The 18,944-nt window shown below is 41.0% G+C and overlaps 1 protein-coding gene across 1 annotated transcript in view; it reads right to left on the bottom strand.

Moving 5' to 3' along the window:
- The window catches only part of dnah9 (dynein, axonemal, heavy chain 9), a 155,282-nt gene that overhangs the window by 119,074 nt on the left and 17,264 nt on the right, over positions 1–18,944 (bottom strand). Inside the window, 17 exon segments of the mRNA XM_069708821.1 lie at positions 1,572–1,697; positions 2,175–2,327; positions 2,830–2,956; positions 3,184–3,314; positions 3,656–3,933; positions 4,014–4,146; positions 5,835–5,990; positions 6,908–7,067; positions 7,250–7,393; positions 9,846–10,012; positions 10,223–10,445; positions 11,071–11,235; positions 11,429–11,691; positions 11,788–11,984; positions 13,877–14,012; positions 14,198–14,439; positions 17,658–17,766. Of these exon segments, the coding sequence (XP_069564922.1) occupies positions 1,572–1,697; positions 2,175–2,327; positions 2,830–2,956; positions 3,184–3,314; positions 3,656–3,933; positions 4,014–4,146; positions 5,835–5,990; positions 6,908–7,067; positions 7,250–7,393; positions 9,846–10,012; positions 10,223–10,445; positions 11,071–11,235; positions 11,429–11,691; positions 11,788–11,984; positions 13,877–14,012; positions 14,198–14,439; positions 17,658–17,766 (2,910 nt within the window).

Raw genomic sequence — 18,944 nt, 5'->3', positions numbered from 1 at the left:
ACCCCAGAGATTGCAGAGCTTATGTATGAGGTTTAATATATTAGCTTTTAGGTTAGTTTTGGCTTCAGAGACTCTACAAACAGATCCAAAATAAAGAATTTAATCCATGAATTGATTGGTCTACACAGGGGTGCAGCAAGAAAATCTAAGCAGTCTCTGTGTGGCCGCTTCCTCCGTTCATACCACATTTAAACAAGTCATAATAACCAGTATTATGTGCTTTAATCTAACACACACACACACACACACACACACACACACACACACACACACACACACACACACACACACACACACACACACACACACACACACACACACACACACACATACTACGCCCCTGGGTTTACATAACATCAGAAAACAGTGAAAAATACAGGTGATGACATCCAGTGATCTGTGTTGTCTGACCAGCAGCTCTGAACCCAAACAACAAACAATTTATTGCAAAACATGACCAAAATCACTACAATAATTAATAGATGAATTTACTGCATAAAAGTTCATCATACTGTGTTTTTTTTTTAAATTTTATTTTAAAAGCGAAGTACGTTTTTTTTGTGAGTTCTTCAATCCCTGACACTGTATTCGTAAAGCTGCCAAGATGGCGGCACAAAACGTCAGACATTGAGGCGAACGACCTGCAGGCAAAATTGTCATTTAAACAAAAGAACATTCAGCAGCTTCATTGTCTGCATTGCTTAGTTAAAAAAAAGAGTTTACTAATGATGAAGGTTTTTTTTCTCTTCCAAGGGCATTTCACAGTTTCAGGCCTGTTGGTCAGTTTATTCAAAACAGTTGCAGAAAGATTTCTGTAGCTCCAAAGTTGTCAGTTCTCTGAGGGGAGCTTTCAAAAACCTACCAAAATAACCCCATCGAGCAACAGACAGCTGGTGTTTCAAACTTAGTAGATGGAGACTGAAAGACAGCGATGATCAAACAACTCAACTCAAGTAATAAATGCTAATGAGTGAATGGAAATTGTGAAGCCTAGTTTTTTCAAAGTCAGGATTTATCTGTCTGCTGCTTTGATTTTGACTAGTTTGTTTTTAAATCTGTCTCAATCCTGAGCAAAGAGAAAAACTACTGCAGGTCAATATGTTATATTACTTGTAAATATTTGGTTTAGTAATAGACTGACCTTCCTATTTTGTTGGTTACTTGAAAAGAGACTGAGCTCAGATATATTTTCTTTTACCTTTTATGAGTAAACACTATTGATCCTGCAGTCCATTTCAACATTAAAGTCCTGCATCAGTTTTGTAAATCGCTGTTCTCTGCGGGTTTACACTTCCAGCTGGGTTGAATTTGTAGTCACACCCAAGGCAGTTTGAAAATATTGTTAACACAGGTAGAAAAAAGTGTTCCATTATCACTGACACGCAGTCCTCATCACACTGTTCAATCAACAGAATCTGGCTCAAACGTGTGTATGTAAAGCATTAGTGAGTGTGTGGACATGTCTATGTATTTCATACCAGTCCATCAGATTTTATTGGACTAATGGGCAGAATCCCCAAAGTAAGCGTCATGAGTTAAATGTGTACACGCATACTGCCGAGCCTTTTTACCTGAGCTGGATAGTCGAACAGCCACTGCTCTCTGGGTTTGTCCTCGTAGGCCGTCACTGCCTCGGTCATCTCGTGGCGAACGGTGGAGCGCATGGTGTCCAGCACGCGGTTCAACCACATCTCCACCTTACGCACAGAAAAAAACACACGGGCAGACAGGCCCATGAATACAAATATGTGGAAGAAAAATATTGCAATGTCTGCCACATGAGCAGGCTCTCTTATCAATGGACCCTAACGAGGTCATTAATAAGCATTCCAGTGGAAGTAGAGTCAGGCAAATACTATGGAACCTAATGGAAAATTAATGGATTTATGGGCTTTGATATGCAAAACCCTAGGGCCAACAGCAGACTCCACTCCGCTATATTGTCAGTTGTGATATCCAGATGCAATATACAGACTCAGTTTCTCTATTCTTTCGACAGAAAGAAAAGGGCAGGTAAGCGGATTCTCTCATCTATAACATTCATCTTCAGTCATAGAACCACTGTCAGCAGTAATTCTAATGAAGACAAAGACCACGAATGTCTTCAGCATTTAGAAGTTATGATACCACAATCTGAGGGACATGAATAAAAAATTGTGGGTATATTATTTTACCTGTCCAGTGCAGTCACATGACTGGTTGAAGGAGACATACTCTTCCTCTTTGCTGTACATGCCCAGACCCTTCTTCGAAGGATTCCCCTCTCCATCGGCTTCAAATCGCATCCCAGCCATGTTGTCAAACAGCTTAGACAGATGCTTCTGGACCTGTACAAACACACACACTCACTCAGCTCACACTACATTTACACACAGCTCACAGTCTGACTGGTATTTTTCTTTGTCGCCACACAAATAAATAACGTTTCAATGCTGTTTTTCAGAAGTGTTAATGGGAGGGCAGGACCCATGTTCTGCTGCATGCCTGCTAACTTCCTCTTAGAGAGATTTAGTGGCAAGTTGCTCTTAACAGTGATTTATTTCTCTGAGGGGGAAATGCAGAAAACAATGTCCTGATGACGGAGGTGGACGCACACTGCAAAACTGTGATCGACATTGCCCCCGTGTGGGTACTAAAGGTACTACAAGAGTCAGCAACAATCAGAAAAGGAGCGAAAAGATGCAATGGAGCATGATTTTACAAAACTGTTCAAGACCAACTAGGAGAATGAGCTGCATGAAGACTTAAACACAGTTTTATTGTGTCTCTGCGAACAGACTGATGCATTAAATTCATTGCTACCCCTCAGGCAAAAATTAGTGAAGCCACCTGGTGTGGGTTGGTCCCATTAGACAGGATGTCCAGCAGATCGGCAGAGGAGATGAAGTAGAATCTAGGGAAAGCCAGACGCTTGGTGTCCAGGTACTCTGCCAGCGCTTTCTCACACAGAGAAAGCCTGTAGAAACACACACAGTAGACGCAGAGTCAGTGTGTGTGTGTGTGTGTGTGTGTGTGTGTGTGTGTGTGTGTGTGTGTGTGTGTGTGTGTGTGTGTGTGTGTGTGTGTGTGTGTGTGTGTGTGTGTGTGTGTGCGTGTCCATTTGTAAGAAGTATGAAGCCTTTACAAGAGTGCACTTTATAACAAACAGAAGAAGTGGAAACAGAGAGTTATTTATCTTCTCACCTGTTCTGGATGTCCTCTAGTTTACCAAACAGGCCTGGTCTGTTGGTGGCCTCCACTACGTTGGGTGTTTGATGCACGGTGGTCGCCAGCTCTTTGAAATCGGCATCAATCCCCTCAAAGCGCCTGGAGTCCTGCAGAGGATTTCACAAGGGAGCCCGGCCAGGGGATTTAGGTTCCCTCAAGAGGGAGGGGAGAATCAGGGGTTTAATAGCAAACATCTGGGCTTAAGCCCGGCCTGAACATCACGGGAGCAATTAAAAAGTCGTGTAATCTCAGCTCCTAAACTAGGAGGAAGGACAATTAATGACTCCTTAATTAACAGCTATAACAGTCATGCTGTCTGGGTTCACATGGCAACGACTCCGGCGCAGGTTAAGGGCTGCATGCATATGAGCTCAACACTGATGTATACCTGACATACAGAGCTGTAATTAACTCATGTGCATTAATGTGATTCTATTCAGTGTGTAACCTCGGGCAGCTGTGAGCGGATGTCCTCGGAGCCAATGAAGATGCTCTCCAGGTGTGTCCAAGTCTGCTGCACCTCGAACCAGATGGAGATGACCGAGTCGGCGACAGACAGCCTGCTCTGCCATGCCGATACTTCATCCAGGAAATACGCGATATACTTAGAGGACATAAGGTTCTGCAGCTGGACCTGGTTGTCCTCCAGCGTCTCGACCAGCTCCTCATCTGTGCGGAGCAGAGGCACCTGGGTCCTCTGGTGGGGCTCATACCGGAACTGCATACCTGGGCAGAGTGCAGTCGAAAACTCGGGAACAGCACAGTGAAAAACTCTCGTGTTAAAATAAAGTGCTCCGTTCCGGTACCTGTCCATGTGGAGTTGAGCTCAGAGAGGACTTTCTCCATCCCCATCTCTTTAACGGCCTTATCCACGATCCCTCTCACCTCCTCTTCAAAGCAGTGCAGGTTGAGCTGCAGCAGGTCAGCCAGAGTGGTGTCCTGCTCATAGACAGCCAAATCAGTGCTCTACCCACAACTCATGTAAGGCACATTATGAAGTTGGAGACCCCTGAGTATGACACAGCATGTTTCTGACAAACATCATCACAAATATCTTATCACACTTTTATTCTTTTCAAATTTGAGGTCAGTGGTGTTAAATATGTATATCAGATCCTCCTTCCTTTAGCTGTTGGCCCAATCTTATAAATGAGCCAAACCTGTGTCAAAATCTAGATTTAGTGCCACTATTCAATTTTTTTTTTATTGAGCTCATTTGTTACCAAGTGTTTCCACTTTTCCTATGACGGTTATTCTACACACAGAAAATCTTACCCAGGACGTATTAATCCATCACTGATTAACTGTAAGCCCAAAGCAACCTCAGTCTTTTTCTACATTAAAGGATTGATTTTTTTTTTAAGTGTGTAATACGAATATGATTTAAAATGGATCATTCTTATTCGCTGAAGCACAAATCAGCGTATATTCAAACTTTTTTTTTTTTTTTTACTTTAAAAAGGATTTATATTGGTGCCAATTCCCCGCCCACCTAATCAACCTGTCATTTCATTTCTATAGTACAGGTTGGAAATGCTGGAAACTGACATGTAATATGAGTATTAGTTGGGGCTCAACAACAATTTATTGCCCTTAATACACATTTAAAAGTGGTATGTGGAAACTGCATATATTATTGAATTGTTGGGTTTCCCTATAATATTGTAAATACTTTAATGTGTTAAGTGCCATGAAATAACCCATGTTGTGATTTGGTGCTATATAAATAAAATTGAATTGAATTGAATTGAATTGAATTGAATTGAATTGAATTGAATTGAATTGAATTGAATTGAATTGAATTGAATTGAATTGAATTGAATTGAATTGAATTGAATTGAATTGAATTGAATTGAATTACCTTTGGTCATGTTATGATATCTGACCATCGCCTGATACTGAAGACAGCCATGGACTGTAGTTGCTTGCACAAACATTATCTTTAGAGTGCTTCACAATTATGCAGTCTTTGTTTAAATTCAGATAAAGGTCAAATAATCCATTTGTTGCATTATTTAGGTGAATGTCCTTCAGATGGGAGGAGAGCGGTGAAAGGTTAAAAATTGCAGCAGCATAATGTGCTTTGCTTGCAGGTGGCACTGCTGCTGCTGCTGCTGTCACTTCACTCTCACACAATGACACATAGCTTAGCAGGTGTAGAACAGCTCTTATGATAACTGAACAAATCCCTTCTGTGGAGAATCTGTAGCCTGCTCAATGTGTGATGGAGAACATTACAAGCCTAACTTCAAGTAGTCTTTAATATCCCCCCAAAAAAGAAAAAATATCAAAGTGGAGCAGTTAGAATCTGTAATCCAATTTTGTACAAACTAAGCAGCTGCTGTACACCAACAACTCTCATCTGATCGTCCCTCTGCAGAACAAACCAGCCCAGTGAGGATGCAGACAGAGCTGCATGGGGAAGAAAATAAGTGGTCAAAAACCGCAGTGTGTATGAATCCCCTCTTAAAGCTCCTGTAAATTCACTGTCACTTTATTAACACCTATGCTTTTTCCAGCTATTCAAAATAAAACTTGCTGCAAGTGTACTACTCGTGAAAATATGATGTCATCTGTCGAACTATTTTCTCCATGAGGCATCTTTTTGATTAGAATAAATTGGAAACCTGGTCCATGGTGAAGCGGACTCCAGTCGCAGCCATCAGCTGATGCCAGTGTCGGGCTCGTATGGCCGGGTTCTGGAGCTCTGCCACGGCCCTGAGGGAGGTGAGGAGGTTCTTCACCCTGCTGTCCAGACCTGTGAAGGCCTCCCACGCTCTAACCTATGGGAGACAAAACCAGAACTCTGTAAGAGGGCTTTTGACAGGGACAAGGGAGCTTGAAGCTGCAGCTCAATATTTCATTATAGTTGTATTTATTCCAGTAAAACAATGACTAAGCTGACATTCCTGCAGTAACGGAGATTCAACGCTTCCCAGCAGCCACGCTCAGGGGCAAGGAACTCCCAGTTGCAGATGAGAGCGGAGGCAGCTCTGCCGTCCATAACACCATTTTGCCTTTGAGCAAGCTACTTAACTCCTTCAGTGCCTCGCTGCGTCCCAACTCCATTCTTATTGCTGCTATATCAAACAATCTTTACGTTCTTGACAGCACAAATGCAGTTTACAATAATGATTGGGGCAGGTTTACTGCTTTAAATTATCAACAAATAATCAGTCATTTCAGACAAAAAAAAGAAAACATAAAAAAGCTGCTTCTTATTTCTAGTAAGCAACCATTAATGCGTTGGCTGAAATGATCACTGTTGTTGAGATTATCAAGTGTAGCTAACTACCTACTCATTAGTAGCGTTAGCGCCGTGTTAGCTGATGAGTCAATGTTTCCACTTGGTTTCAAATACACACTTGATGGCTTCTTACTATATTATGTCTTTTTGAATTCAACCGCAAAATCCCAACAAAGCAATACAATAACAAAAGTCAATATGATTCAAGAAGAATATACCTGTTTAAAAAAAACTAACTGTGAAAACAAAAAAATCTTTATATTTCAGTTAAAGGGGTGAAATCTCCAGCTGTAGTGAGGACTTTAAAACATGTAGCACTTTATTACATGCAAAAAAGGTTTAAAAATGATTTATTCAGCACAGGTTAAAACTAGAATGTGTGATAGGATACTGTTTTGACTTATTTATTCATTAATTTGATATAATCTTTTGTGAAATAAGATACCCCCTCACCTCTTTATCCAACCCCCGAATATCTTTAGAGAAGTGTTTGCACTCGAGCTCCATGTCCTCCACGTGGATCTCTCTCCAGGGAGTCGTCCTCCACGCCGCCATGCTGGACTCCACCAGGGTGATCACGTCCCACAGCTCCTTCAGCAGGCCCACCTCACGCCTACCAGAAGCAGGAGAGCAGACGGAGTTAAATGAATCCAGCATGAAAATGGCAAGACTTCAGATTCTGACTGTGCATGTAAAAAAAAAAAAAAAAAAAAAAGCATCTCTGCTGTAACGACTCATTAGTTTCAAATTTGGCTCGGGCTCGTGGTGTTTTCTCATTCCAGCTCCGGTCTTTACCTGCATTGTCGGAGCTGTTTGTACTCGGAGACGGTGACCTCGAACAGGCTGGCAGATTCCACCAGGGAGGCCATCACTGCTTCCCGTTCGTGGATCTGCCAGTGGAACGCGTCCAACATCTGGTAGGGGCTCTCACTGTCAAACCTGGACAAATGCAAGAGTGCTCACAGGAACCCATCAAAGCACACACATGCACGCGCACGCACACACACACACACACACACACACACACACACACACACACACACACACACACACACACACACACACACACACACACACACACACACACATTTGCACCAGCTCGGTATAAATCTGGGTAATGAATGGCCTCAGTTTTGCTAAACCTGACTTGGCTGCAGCATAACCAGAGTCTCCAGCTCTGTGACCATTAACAATGACTTCCATGACATTAATGAGAAAATAATCACCAGGTTATTAAGAGACCAATTACACACATAACTAATCTGACAATTAGACATTATGACGAAGCATCTCTACCTATGAATTAATTATCATTATGTTAAGATTCAATTAGCCTTGTCGGATGTGAGAGCCTCAAGATAACACTTCTCTATTATCAAGTGAGAAGGCAAGGAAAGGTGACATTCTTCTCTTTTCAAAGGTACTCACTCAACTCTGTCACCGAGGGAACGCTTCCACTGACTCACATCAGATAGCACATTTCTAAGCATTAATAAACAGCATAAAATCAATGAATACAATTTTTGTAACCCACAAAAGACTTGTTTTATTCAGACATAAGACCATCTTTAATTCTAAGCGTTTATCTTTTTATTTTCCAATAAATCTAAAACCTTTTTTGAAGAATTAGTGATCGGTAAGAGAACAGATAATAAAGATGATAACAATATGATTCATCATAGATGTAATCATATCAAATATGTGTTTATATTGAACAATGAAGTATTTATCATGTCTATTATTTGGATTTCTTATATTTATCAATGACATTCATGAATTCAAAAGTGCTTTGTCATTCTGAAAGACACCCCCTCATGGTTTTACTACAATGTCTAATTCTGCAATTTAATATCAGCTTGTACCAACTAAAGCAATTCCAAGTTGTACTTCAGGTCACAGGGTAAACACTATATTTATAATGTAAACTGTCAGTCTGATATTGCGAACAATAAAGCCTTTTTTTTTTTTTTTTTTAAACAGAGCAGCTGTGCACATCTGGAGCACCAAGACAACTACACTGAACTTTGACCCCAAATACAATTGGATTGCAGTGTAGTTAATTTGTGCATCTCTGAAGTTATGTAATACTGCTAAAGGATCCTACTGGGAGTTGTGTAACAATTCTGAAGCACAGAAAATGAAATCTGAGAGGACGAGGAAAGCAGGTTAGAAAATTAATACTGAGATTGTTTATATTCCGGCACCATCCTCGTTAGGTGCATTGTAGGATTGTGTGCTGCTCTTCTTGTTATGCTCTAACTCAATAAACTATCCACAACACAATTATTAAAATGTATGGTCTTGGGCCCTTTTCCATGGAGATTAGAATGGAATAGAGCCAAAAGGAGCTTGCAGCTTGAGATATGAGACACTGACATTAAACTGAAACAAAATCTTTCCCCAATCTTATCATGTGCAACTGAGAAGTGGAAAAGTTCCAACCTCCGAGAAAACACTTGAACACCTGTCGAACTGGCCAAACTCAGAAAGTCACAGCTTTTTAAGAGCTCTGAGAAGTTGGTCTTTATGGTGAAAGGTAGAGGAGCACTTGTTCAGCGCAAAAATAAGTGACCATAAGTGTCATTAGTTTGCTGCCTGTTTTAAACGTTATCTGCTAAAAACAACAAGTAGAAATGTAGTGTCCAAAAAATATTGACCTTCTGAACTCCGTTTGTGATGGTCTACAATGGTAATGACGAGATTGTTTGTCACTTTTCAGTATTCAGACACAGATAGAGGAGATTTCCATGTTGCCTCTTTATTGTTGTCATGCGAACGTTCTCAACTGGGAAGTCGGAGGTTACCCAATCAGAATTTTCCCACTTAACAGCAGCCTGAACAAACCATTAGTAGCAAAGGTAGGAAGTAAACCTGCGTCTCCAGTGACCAAGTCCTTCTGTGGTTTTGTCCACCTTGTACACCCCAAAAACCCGAACTACATATTTGTTACACAATGAAGCACTTTGTTCAGTGGGAAAACATCGTCAAGTAACGTATTCCAGGCAGGATCTATGTTTACTACGAAATATGTTGATCAAACCATATTTGTAGGATATAAACATGATTTCAGGCCGATATCAGCTGAAGGAGAAATCTAATAAGTGGACTTTAATTTAAAAATGATTTGTCAAACTCGTGAAGCTCAACTTCTTTGTCAGTTACTTTTTAAACCTGCCTCCGACACAATGAATCAATTCATGTTGTGTTCATGTGTCATTATGTATTATTTATTATTATTACACATGTTAAACCCAAAACATGTTACATACGATAGACCTTATTTCTGTTTACAATAATATTATAAATCATCTTTTAGCTGCTGATAAATTTGAACTGTGGGGCTGATGTAAAATGTTTTTAAATCAAACTCAGACGATCGGAAGTCTCCTACCTGAACGGCCCGTTGTTGCGGAAATGCTCCCTGAAGGAGTGTTGCTCCACATCAAACGAGGCGCACTTTCTCCGCAGGCCGGCCACCTCGATGGCCTGCAGCGGTGCAACCTGCTGTTTGACCAACACCGCCCGCTTTTTCACATTGTTCCACTTTTCTGGCAACTCCTGCCGAGACCGACATGAAAAGGTAGATACAGAGAGAGGGGGATAAACAAGGAGGGAACGACGTGACAGGTGATGAATCACCAGGTGGAAGAGAAGAACAGAGATGGGCGATTGAAAGGCACAAATAAGAAATAAGAGAAATGGCTCTGTCTCAGCTGAAAGAAACAGAGCAAAGAAAATAATATGAAGTGACAGAACATCAGTCCTCACCTCCAACTGTTTGTAGACCACATCAGGCAGCTCCTGCTCATACACCTTCAGCAGAGCGATGGTTTGTTGCAGAGGCTCAAACATGGTGTCTGTGGTGCTTTGTCTTTCTTTAACAGCTAGCAGGTGACCAATGACCCCCACCAGGCCTCCGTAGTCGCCCTCTGCTACCCGCTGGCCCAGGCCAGTCTCAGCCACAGTGGTGAACTGCTCCAGATCTGACAGGCTGCGGAAAGGCAAGCAGGAATATTAATGGTATGCTTCATTAAATTTACACATCAAGTTTTAGAAGCAGGATTCAGCCTGTGGATCAGTTGTACCGTATAATGTCTTTTAAGAGTTCGGTGGAACTCTGTTAGGTCTCAGAAAATCACAATGACGTCTTCGTCAGGGTTGAGTTGCAGTTAAAGACAACAAAAATTGGAATGGAAAGACGGTGTTGATGACTTTAGGTGTGGAAAAATCACACAAAGCTTCAAAAGGAATTGAAATTCAACTGGTGGATCTAATCCTGCCTTTACAGAAAAAAAAAAAACATGTTTACTGCATGTTGCAACGTATGATAACATGAGGAAAATATGTGGGGACGTTTTCCTATGGGAATCTAAATGGGCTTCACACAATAAAAACACACAAATCACACGTATACTTGGTCACATGTAGTTGTTGTTTGAGGGTGCAATCACATTATATTAGAGTTACCATTCCTACAAGCTCCCTATATGTATATTTTCATTTGTATGAGGAAGAAAATATTTTCTTTTTCCCCAAAAAGTAAATAATATCACTCCAGCTTGCATATTTCATGTAATGGAAATGACAAAGAGTTTGTGTGAGGCTGCCGGCCATACCTGTTGGTTACAAGGTCAATGAGATGCTGTTTGAACATGAAGCTCCACTTTTTGATGATGTTGAGCAAGGCGCTCTTCATGCAGCGGCCATCCACCCTCATCCACCCGTGGAACACATGCAGTGGCTCCAGACCCTCATAGACCTCCTCATAGATCTTCTCATAACTACAGCACACCAGACACAATTCACTTCAGCAAAAAGAGAGACATGTGCATCCGAACAGTTTCTTCAAGTTTGAACTGAAAACAAAACCTTAAATCCAAATCTTGAACTATTCTCTGCAATGCGAAATGTCTACATAGAAATTTAGATAAACCACGAACACCCAAACATAAACTTAATTTCACTAATACCCACCTGTCCACCTGCTCTTTAAAACGGTCCAGAGTCGGAGGGCTCTCTGGGACTCTGTTGTCAGCGTAAACCTCCGTCTCCTCGCTGGTGAGAAAGCGGCCGTACAAGAGGAACTGACGCATGAACTCCTTCCTGTCGTCAACATACAGGTAGCTGTAATGCTCCAGAGAGTTTTGAAACTCGCAGCATGTTGCCATGGCGTTCTGCACACGTTCCATGAGGAGATGACGCATGTCTGCCAGGTCGGCCATGTCCTCCATGTCAGCCTGAGGGGTAGATGTAAGACCCCATGTGGCATGTTAAAGAAGAGTGATCTGCACTTAAGACACTGTAAATAAAACTGCAGTTATGTGGGGCTGTACCTGGTAGTGAGGGAAGGGGCTGTGCTGGGCGAGGCGCGGCACCAGTGAGGAGATTCTGAACACGTCGTTGGTGAGGCTTTCCACCAGCTCAAAGAAACTGTCTCCAGATCCAAACTCCAGAGAGGGAGTAAACACCATGTCAGGAACCTTCAGGTTCAACTGGGCCTCAAACAGAGGAGCCACAACGGCTCTCTGGTCTGGTGTGAAATAAAACAAATGGGATATATCATGCATTTATCAAATCTAGAAAATGTTTTCGGTCTTTCTTGTCTCCTGCTAATTTGTACACATTGTGTACTTTTATTTTCCCTCCAAATAAACTGGTGAATAGCACTGCTGCTTAAGATGTCAACATTTTGGCTACACGCTGAAGGTAGATTTTATAATTCTACTGTTTGCCTTTGCCCCACCGTATATCAGCAGCGTCCCCTTTGATTGGAACTTTGGGATCTGCTGGTGAGTTATATATCTTAACTAGAGAAAAGTGGTGACCATCTTTTTGCTGTTTGAGCTCCCAGACACCCAGTGAGACTACAGTTAACTTAGAAAACTGAAAGGCCAAGGGTTAGATCCAAATGAACAAATCCCTTTTCATTTCCCAACTACATTTCAATGACGTTAACAGAAAAAATGTTGAGATCAAGAAAATGTGCAAAGATGAGTTAAACATTTTACTTAAAACTTTGGTTAAAAACACAACTTTTTTTTCAAAACAACTTCAAACAAAATGTACAATTCAGTGAAGGACAACAAAGTAAAACTCAGATAAGTTAACTGGATTTGATGATGGTCATTGTTGTTTTTACTTAAGTTAGTTTTTAAGTATAAAGTAAGTTCACTCCATTGACATTGGAACATCATACAATCTTCTGGTACTATGTTACCAGCAGTAGAGAACAGCCTCTCTGCTGCTGAATTAGAAACCAGGGACGCCTATTTCTATCTAAAACGTTGTAAACAGATGATGAAGTCAGAATTATTTCCTTCGCCTCAACAGAACTGGCTAATGTTGTGTAAAGTGTGGGAGCAGGTCTCAGTTGTTAGAGCTCGTGTTCTGCTCCTTTGATTAGGTACTCAGTATTCACAAAATACTTCATCATCATCCCTGCACAGTTATTTATAAAGTATTTACATCCAAAACCCACCCTAACATTCAAACACAAACTACAAGATAACTTAAATGTGATGCACTGTGCTCAGTGACTGAATTTTTCATTCAGTCTACTTAAAATCAGTTTTTACTTCAGTCCACACATCTTTTCACTTCAGTCTAATTGAAAATTCTTATGAGTATCCGTTTGTTGACTACCCTTGACCAAAAATAGGAAAGTTGCTTGCTATACAACCAAAATAGAGGAACTACAATGCTCAATAGAACTGAATGGAACTACCAAGGAGCTTTTAACTGTTGATGAAACAATAAATTAGATTAGTGCAGCTTTAAAACTACACTGACTCTCATTTCCTTTCAAATAACAGGCATCTTTCTTAAGCGCAACATCTCACTATAGGTAGGTAAGTGCTGAAGCTTAATTCCTCAGCGTTCAGAGATGCTGTTATCACCGCTGCCCCTGAGATATTCTTGGGTCAGTTCACTTGGTTTCAGAGCCCTTCTAATCATGAAAGAGTTTCTGAACCCACTCAAGGAGAAGGAAAGGAGAAGATGCTGGAGTAGAAGTGAACGAACACGGAGAAGAAGGATTGGACACCGTAGCAGTCTGGCAACGGTCCACCTGATATTGAACCACAGCCCAGTCTATCTAAACCGGCTGACAAAACTCATGCCAGCAAGCAAGTCCAGAACTTTTTCATGTCTACAGCCAATCGAGGCGGGCACCCAATTGACATCAAAACCCCTGTGGACGTGTTTTCCTGAGAAGCTGTCCAATTCGGAGCTGGCTGGAGGATGCTGTGGAATCAGAGGAGCGAGGAGCTTTGAGTTTTCTGATAATAATATTAGGGTTGGCGGATCCGTTCTGGCTTTTACGCAACAGTAGTAACACCAACAGAATTACAAAAGCACTACAAATAGTAAATATGAGTGTTTGTTTTTTGTTTTTAGTGTATTGTTTGTTCTTCATTATCTTACCAGTGTTATCCAGGAAGAACTTGAGAGAGCACTCAATGCTGTTGAAAAAGCCGTCTATGATCATGTCGTCTAGGTACTCCACGTAGGCCTTCCACTCGTCAGAGGACGGCTCAGCTCCGAACAGCGCCTGATTGCTCTGAGACACACCAAAGCACAACACACATACTGAATCAGCACTTCTACCTCATCTCAAAATTACAGAAAAAATGAATTTCAAAGTACATCTTAAATTGCTGACTTCATATTAACCTCTAAGAGTGATGAAATATGAGTGAAATTTAAAGGCAATTTGACATGTCAGAAAAACGACTAGGAAAGCACCTTAAGCAGGAAGTGGATCTTTTCCCCAGAGGACCGTATCAGACTGTAAAACCTGTCCAGCCGCTCTGCCCTGTCCTCCAGACTGAGCAGAGCATCTTTCTTTCCCTCCTTCCTGTCGAACATGGGGTTGGCCCAGGACCTCATGCAGCTCTGGATCTCCTCCACGTTGTCTTTGGTCCTCTGGAGTCGGCTCTCCAGGTCACACACAGAGTCTCGCACCTCCTGGATGTACTGCCAAACACCTGAGGGAGATGTGAGGTTGAGAGGTCAAAAGATTACAAAACAATGAAATAAATAACGCCATTATGGGTTACAGTTTTCAGTCAAACATTTTGATGATTTTATTGTGGTATCTTTAATAAGAATGGTGATTTAATAAGTGGATTTAAGACTCGATTAATTTTTGATAAAATGCCAACACGAGATGAGGTACATGGATGCAATCCTAATACATTAGCATGATGTTAGAAGCCCAAATGTTGGATAAATGCCATGTTTTTCTCAACCAGTAACCAACTGTGACGTCACCCATTGGTTTGTGAATGAAGGCTTGGATTTTAGCCGGCACCATCTTGCTAGTTCAGAGCAGTTTGGAGCCAGTAGTGACCATATTTGGGCGGGCTGGCTGGGAGCAGAGTGGATCTGACTCAATCTGATTGAAAACCTGGCGATACTATGTCCCGTCCACCGATAGCCGTAAAATCTTTTTTTTAAGATTAATCTATAATTATTGACGGGATTATTTTCAGATGGACCACCAGAAAACTGATAAAAAGAAGTGACGAGCTCGCAAAATCGAGATCATTTTTTGTATTTCATGAGAAAAGTTGAATGGAAGTCTACTGAAACCGGAGGCTTTTTGGAGCCAACCTCTAGTGGCTCTCAGTGGTGTTGCAGATTGAGGCAGTTTTGCATCGGCCTCATTTGTCAGACCTGGAAGCGACGTCCACTTTTACAGTCAGTGGTTTTCCTACATGGGAAGTTCAGTTCAGATATATTTTTCACAGAATGATCCCATGCTTGTCAAGAGTTAGAAGATGTTCTGAAAAAAAGGCCATCCGGTGCCCTTTTCACCAAATAAATCTACAGCAGCCCTTGAAGCTAGAATGCACACACACATCCACCACAACACAAAGCAAGGGAGTGTCTAGCGACTATATGTTCTGCAGAGAGACTGTGTGCTCGTCCCCACAGACAGGCGAGTGCATTGGCTTGTACCGTAAACACTGTTCTCATTTCTGCTCTGTTCCTCTGGGAATCCTGGAGTCAAAGAAACTAACAACGTATCTGCCAGCTCTGTGTCAATCAAATCTTATCAATGATTGAACACCTCTCCATTCTTGTTTTATGTTCTTCAAAATGCAAAGCCTCTCTGTTCACATTACACCACAGAGCAGCCTGATCTGCCCTAGAAATGACAGGGATGGAGGGAAACATCAGGGGGAAGGAATGAGGGAGGAATGTTTCTCTAATAATCTGCAAAATATTAATATATACAAATACCAGCATGACCACAAATGTTTATTAAATAAAGTGTGAAATACGTTAGTGAGCTTTAAATGATGATAGACCTAGATTTTCCATTTTTTGGACAGAGCTAGGCTAGCATCCCGTCCCAACCCCTTAAAATACAGTTTTCCCTTTTTTTATTTGCATTAAGCAGATTTAATTGTCATATTCTTCACTCTTTGACAGTACCAGCATGTTCCAATTAAATAAATTCATATAATGTTTTCGTGAAGAGAAATACTCTAAACAAAAGCTGTCATGAAGCACCACCTTTTACTCAATATTCATGTTTTGGTGCTTATGCACACACTTTCTTTATCAGCATCGTACACGTGCTGTGTTCCAGATGACATAATTCCCCTAGTACACTAGTGAATAGTGCTCTTACATGTTAGGACTCTTACTTGTGTAGGGCAGGAATTTTGACAGTAGCGTTGTTGCACTGACTGGTAATAACCTCAGCATGTGAACACATCACCCAACAAAATATCTGCAGCTTAAATTATTTTCCCAAGACATTAACATGTTTTTGTGCCTTCTATTTAACACACTCAAAAAACACAGTAGTGAAAAAGAAATACATTTGTAGGGTGTTCAGGAACAGCTACAGCTTCCTCAGACACCTCAATTTGAAAATGCCTTACATGAGTGGCCCCACCCCTATCTCCGCACAGCCAAGATGGTGGCTGTTTGTGGTGAAAAGTGTCCAACGTTTCACACTTCTGTTTTGGATCAGTTTTGAGTAGATCATCTTGGTACTTGTAGTGCACTGCATGTTTCTGTACTTGACAGTGTGAACGCACTTATGCACTCAAAATAATGAGTGTTAATACGCAAGTATGCATTTTGGAACAGAACATTGGTCTTTGTTTGATTTAAAGCACAGACTGTGTTTTTCTAAGACTGAGCCATCAAATGGAAACATTTTACATCATCAGAAACTCTAGGAAAGAAATGTAACAGCCTTAGTTCCAGAAATGTTAAATTAATGACATCTTAAAGGAATAGGGACATAAAGTTTTCCTTTCATGATGGATTGATAGTTTTTTCTTTAAAGCATTACAGTGTGGTTAGGGTGACTACAAAATTACTGAAATCTCCCTAATTTGTCTACAGCTCAGTTAAGCAGACATCAGCCACAGTGTAGTTCCAGAAGGACAATGTAAAAACGAAAAGAACAGTGATTTTTAATCTTAGGCTGCTTATATCTGACCAGTTTGTGACATCAGTGGGATTTGTTGAGAGCGAAGACAACATTAAAGGTTTTTGGGGAAAACTCTGCTGCTTTTCTTTAAAACACAGATAAAAAAAAAAAAAATCCACCCTGAAAACCTTTCTGCACATTACGATTCAAGCTTTCTTTCACAGTGAATCAAAGTACATAAATACAGCAATGGCAGGCCATTAGTGTCCTATTCAGTATAGGGAGATGGCAAACCTTAGCGATGGTGCACTATAACGCAGTATGAATAAAAGAATGTAAACACAGTCTGATAACAACCACAAATACAAAACACTGGACAAAAATATCAAAACCTTCATCATTCTGAATATCCTGTTCACTCCATCCAACAGGAACACCTTCAATAAGCCACAGAACACTCTTAACACTTAAAAAACATGGGGTCCACGTATTCAGTAGTTTTTAAATCATTATTTCTTAAGCAAAGTGAAGTCTGTGGATTATCCAGTGCAAAACAGTTTCTGAGGAACTTTGCTTTGATGCAATTTGATTCAATGTTGAGCACTGCGCGCTAAATTTACCTCATCTTCATTGTTTTGTACTACAGGAAGAGTAGTGTGTATCTGAATACCTGGACAGGCGAGAGCAAAACAATCTGCATAAACAATACGAGAGAAAGGGAGTAAAAAAGGTTATCCTAATGTGAGTGAAGTGTCTGTAGAAAATGAGGCATTTCAATGTGTCATTCAGTGAGTTTAGTGTCAATACCTTGGCTGTTCCAGTTCAGACTCTCCTCCGCCTTCATGAGGTGAGCGTCGATGTCCCTGAGCTGGCACTGAACCAGAGGACGCTCCACGTCGAGCACAGAGTGCATCACCTGCGGCCAAACAAAGGGGGAGTGAACAAAGAAACGGAGAGATTTCCAGCACCCAGTAAGTGTGTACTGAAATATCATTTTAATACCATGTCACCGAGAGAACACAGAGAAGCCCAGAGCGTCAAAACACCGTGCCGTCCTAATTAAAGTCACCATTTCGGCAGCGCTCCATTTTGCCGTGACTTAATTAGACATGAACTTTTCGCTACCTGAAGCAGAGAATTGCTGTATTTTTTAAATGTAATCTCACTGAGGGACCGCTGACATGTGTGGTTGAGCTGTCCTCTGTGTGGCTGAGTTAATTACATCACTGATTGCTGGTGTATTGTTTTATGCTTCATTATTGAAAATGCCATTTTGCCCCGGTGCTCAGCTCCCATTAAGACCAACAATAGAAAATGTGAGGTGTCTGTGGTAAAGCCATATTTGATCTACTAATTCTGACATTTAAGTCATTCAGACAATAAATAAACACAACATCCATCCACAGATTAATTTGAGGATCAACTTTAATTGTCTGTTATGCACAGCAATCAAAGCAACAGTGCAGAGTGACAGACATTAAAAAGTAGAATTAAATGCATACTGTTGGGCCACTAGCATTAATGTAACAAACAAAATAGAAAACTAAATTGATAGATTTAGGATGAATTAGATGTGTGCCATTAGTCTGGAAAAACATGCAAACTATGTTATGTGGGTGGTGCTTCCAGTAAGTAGTCTGGCCCTCAACAAAGTCACCTGGGTCTTTACAGTATACTTTCCCATTCCTCCATCTGCATCAAACTTTCACCATGTTTGTTTTCCTTCTCTGTGAGTGGTCATAAAATGTTGGTCCATCTGTGTCTTTCAGATATCTTAGATACAATTGCAAATGTTGAGCTGTATTTTTGGTGATAACATGGTAAAATAGCACCAGAGGGTGACACTAAAAAAGGATGGTATGGGAAGACCAACATCTTGAGAAAAGATTGCTCAAGACCATACTTACTCAAAGCAAATGTCACAGAAAATCCCACTTGCCTTTTAGAATAACTTGTCAATATCTAAAATGGAGATCCTAACCAATAATTGCACAGGAATAGATATGAGGTCAAATGATATCCTGAAAGCTGAGGGTGTTAGTGGGTGAATCGTTCCCCTCATACTGGTGAATGTGTCGGTCTGTTAACCAGTGA

Source organism: Brachyistius frenatus, unplaced genomic scaffold (assembly GCF_029030835.1).
Source record: "Brachyistius frenatus isolate BFR_SWC_R1_liver_20210118 unplaced genomic scaffold, ASM2903083v1 Contig_78, whole genome shotgun sequence".
In the NCBI taxonomy this organism is placed as follows: Eukaryota; Metazoa; Chordata; class Actinopteri; family Embiotocidae; genus Brachyistius; species Brachyistius frenatus.
This window is presented reverse-complemented; position numbering and strand designations above follow the sequence as displayed.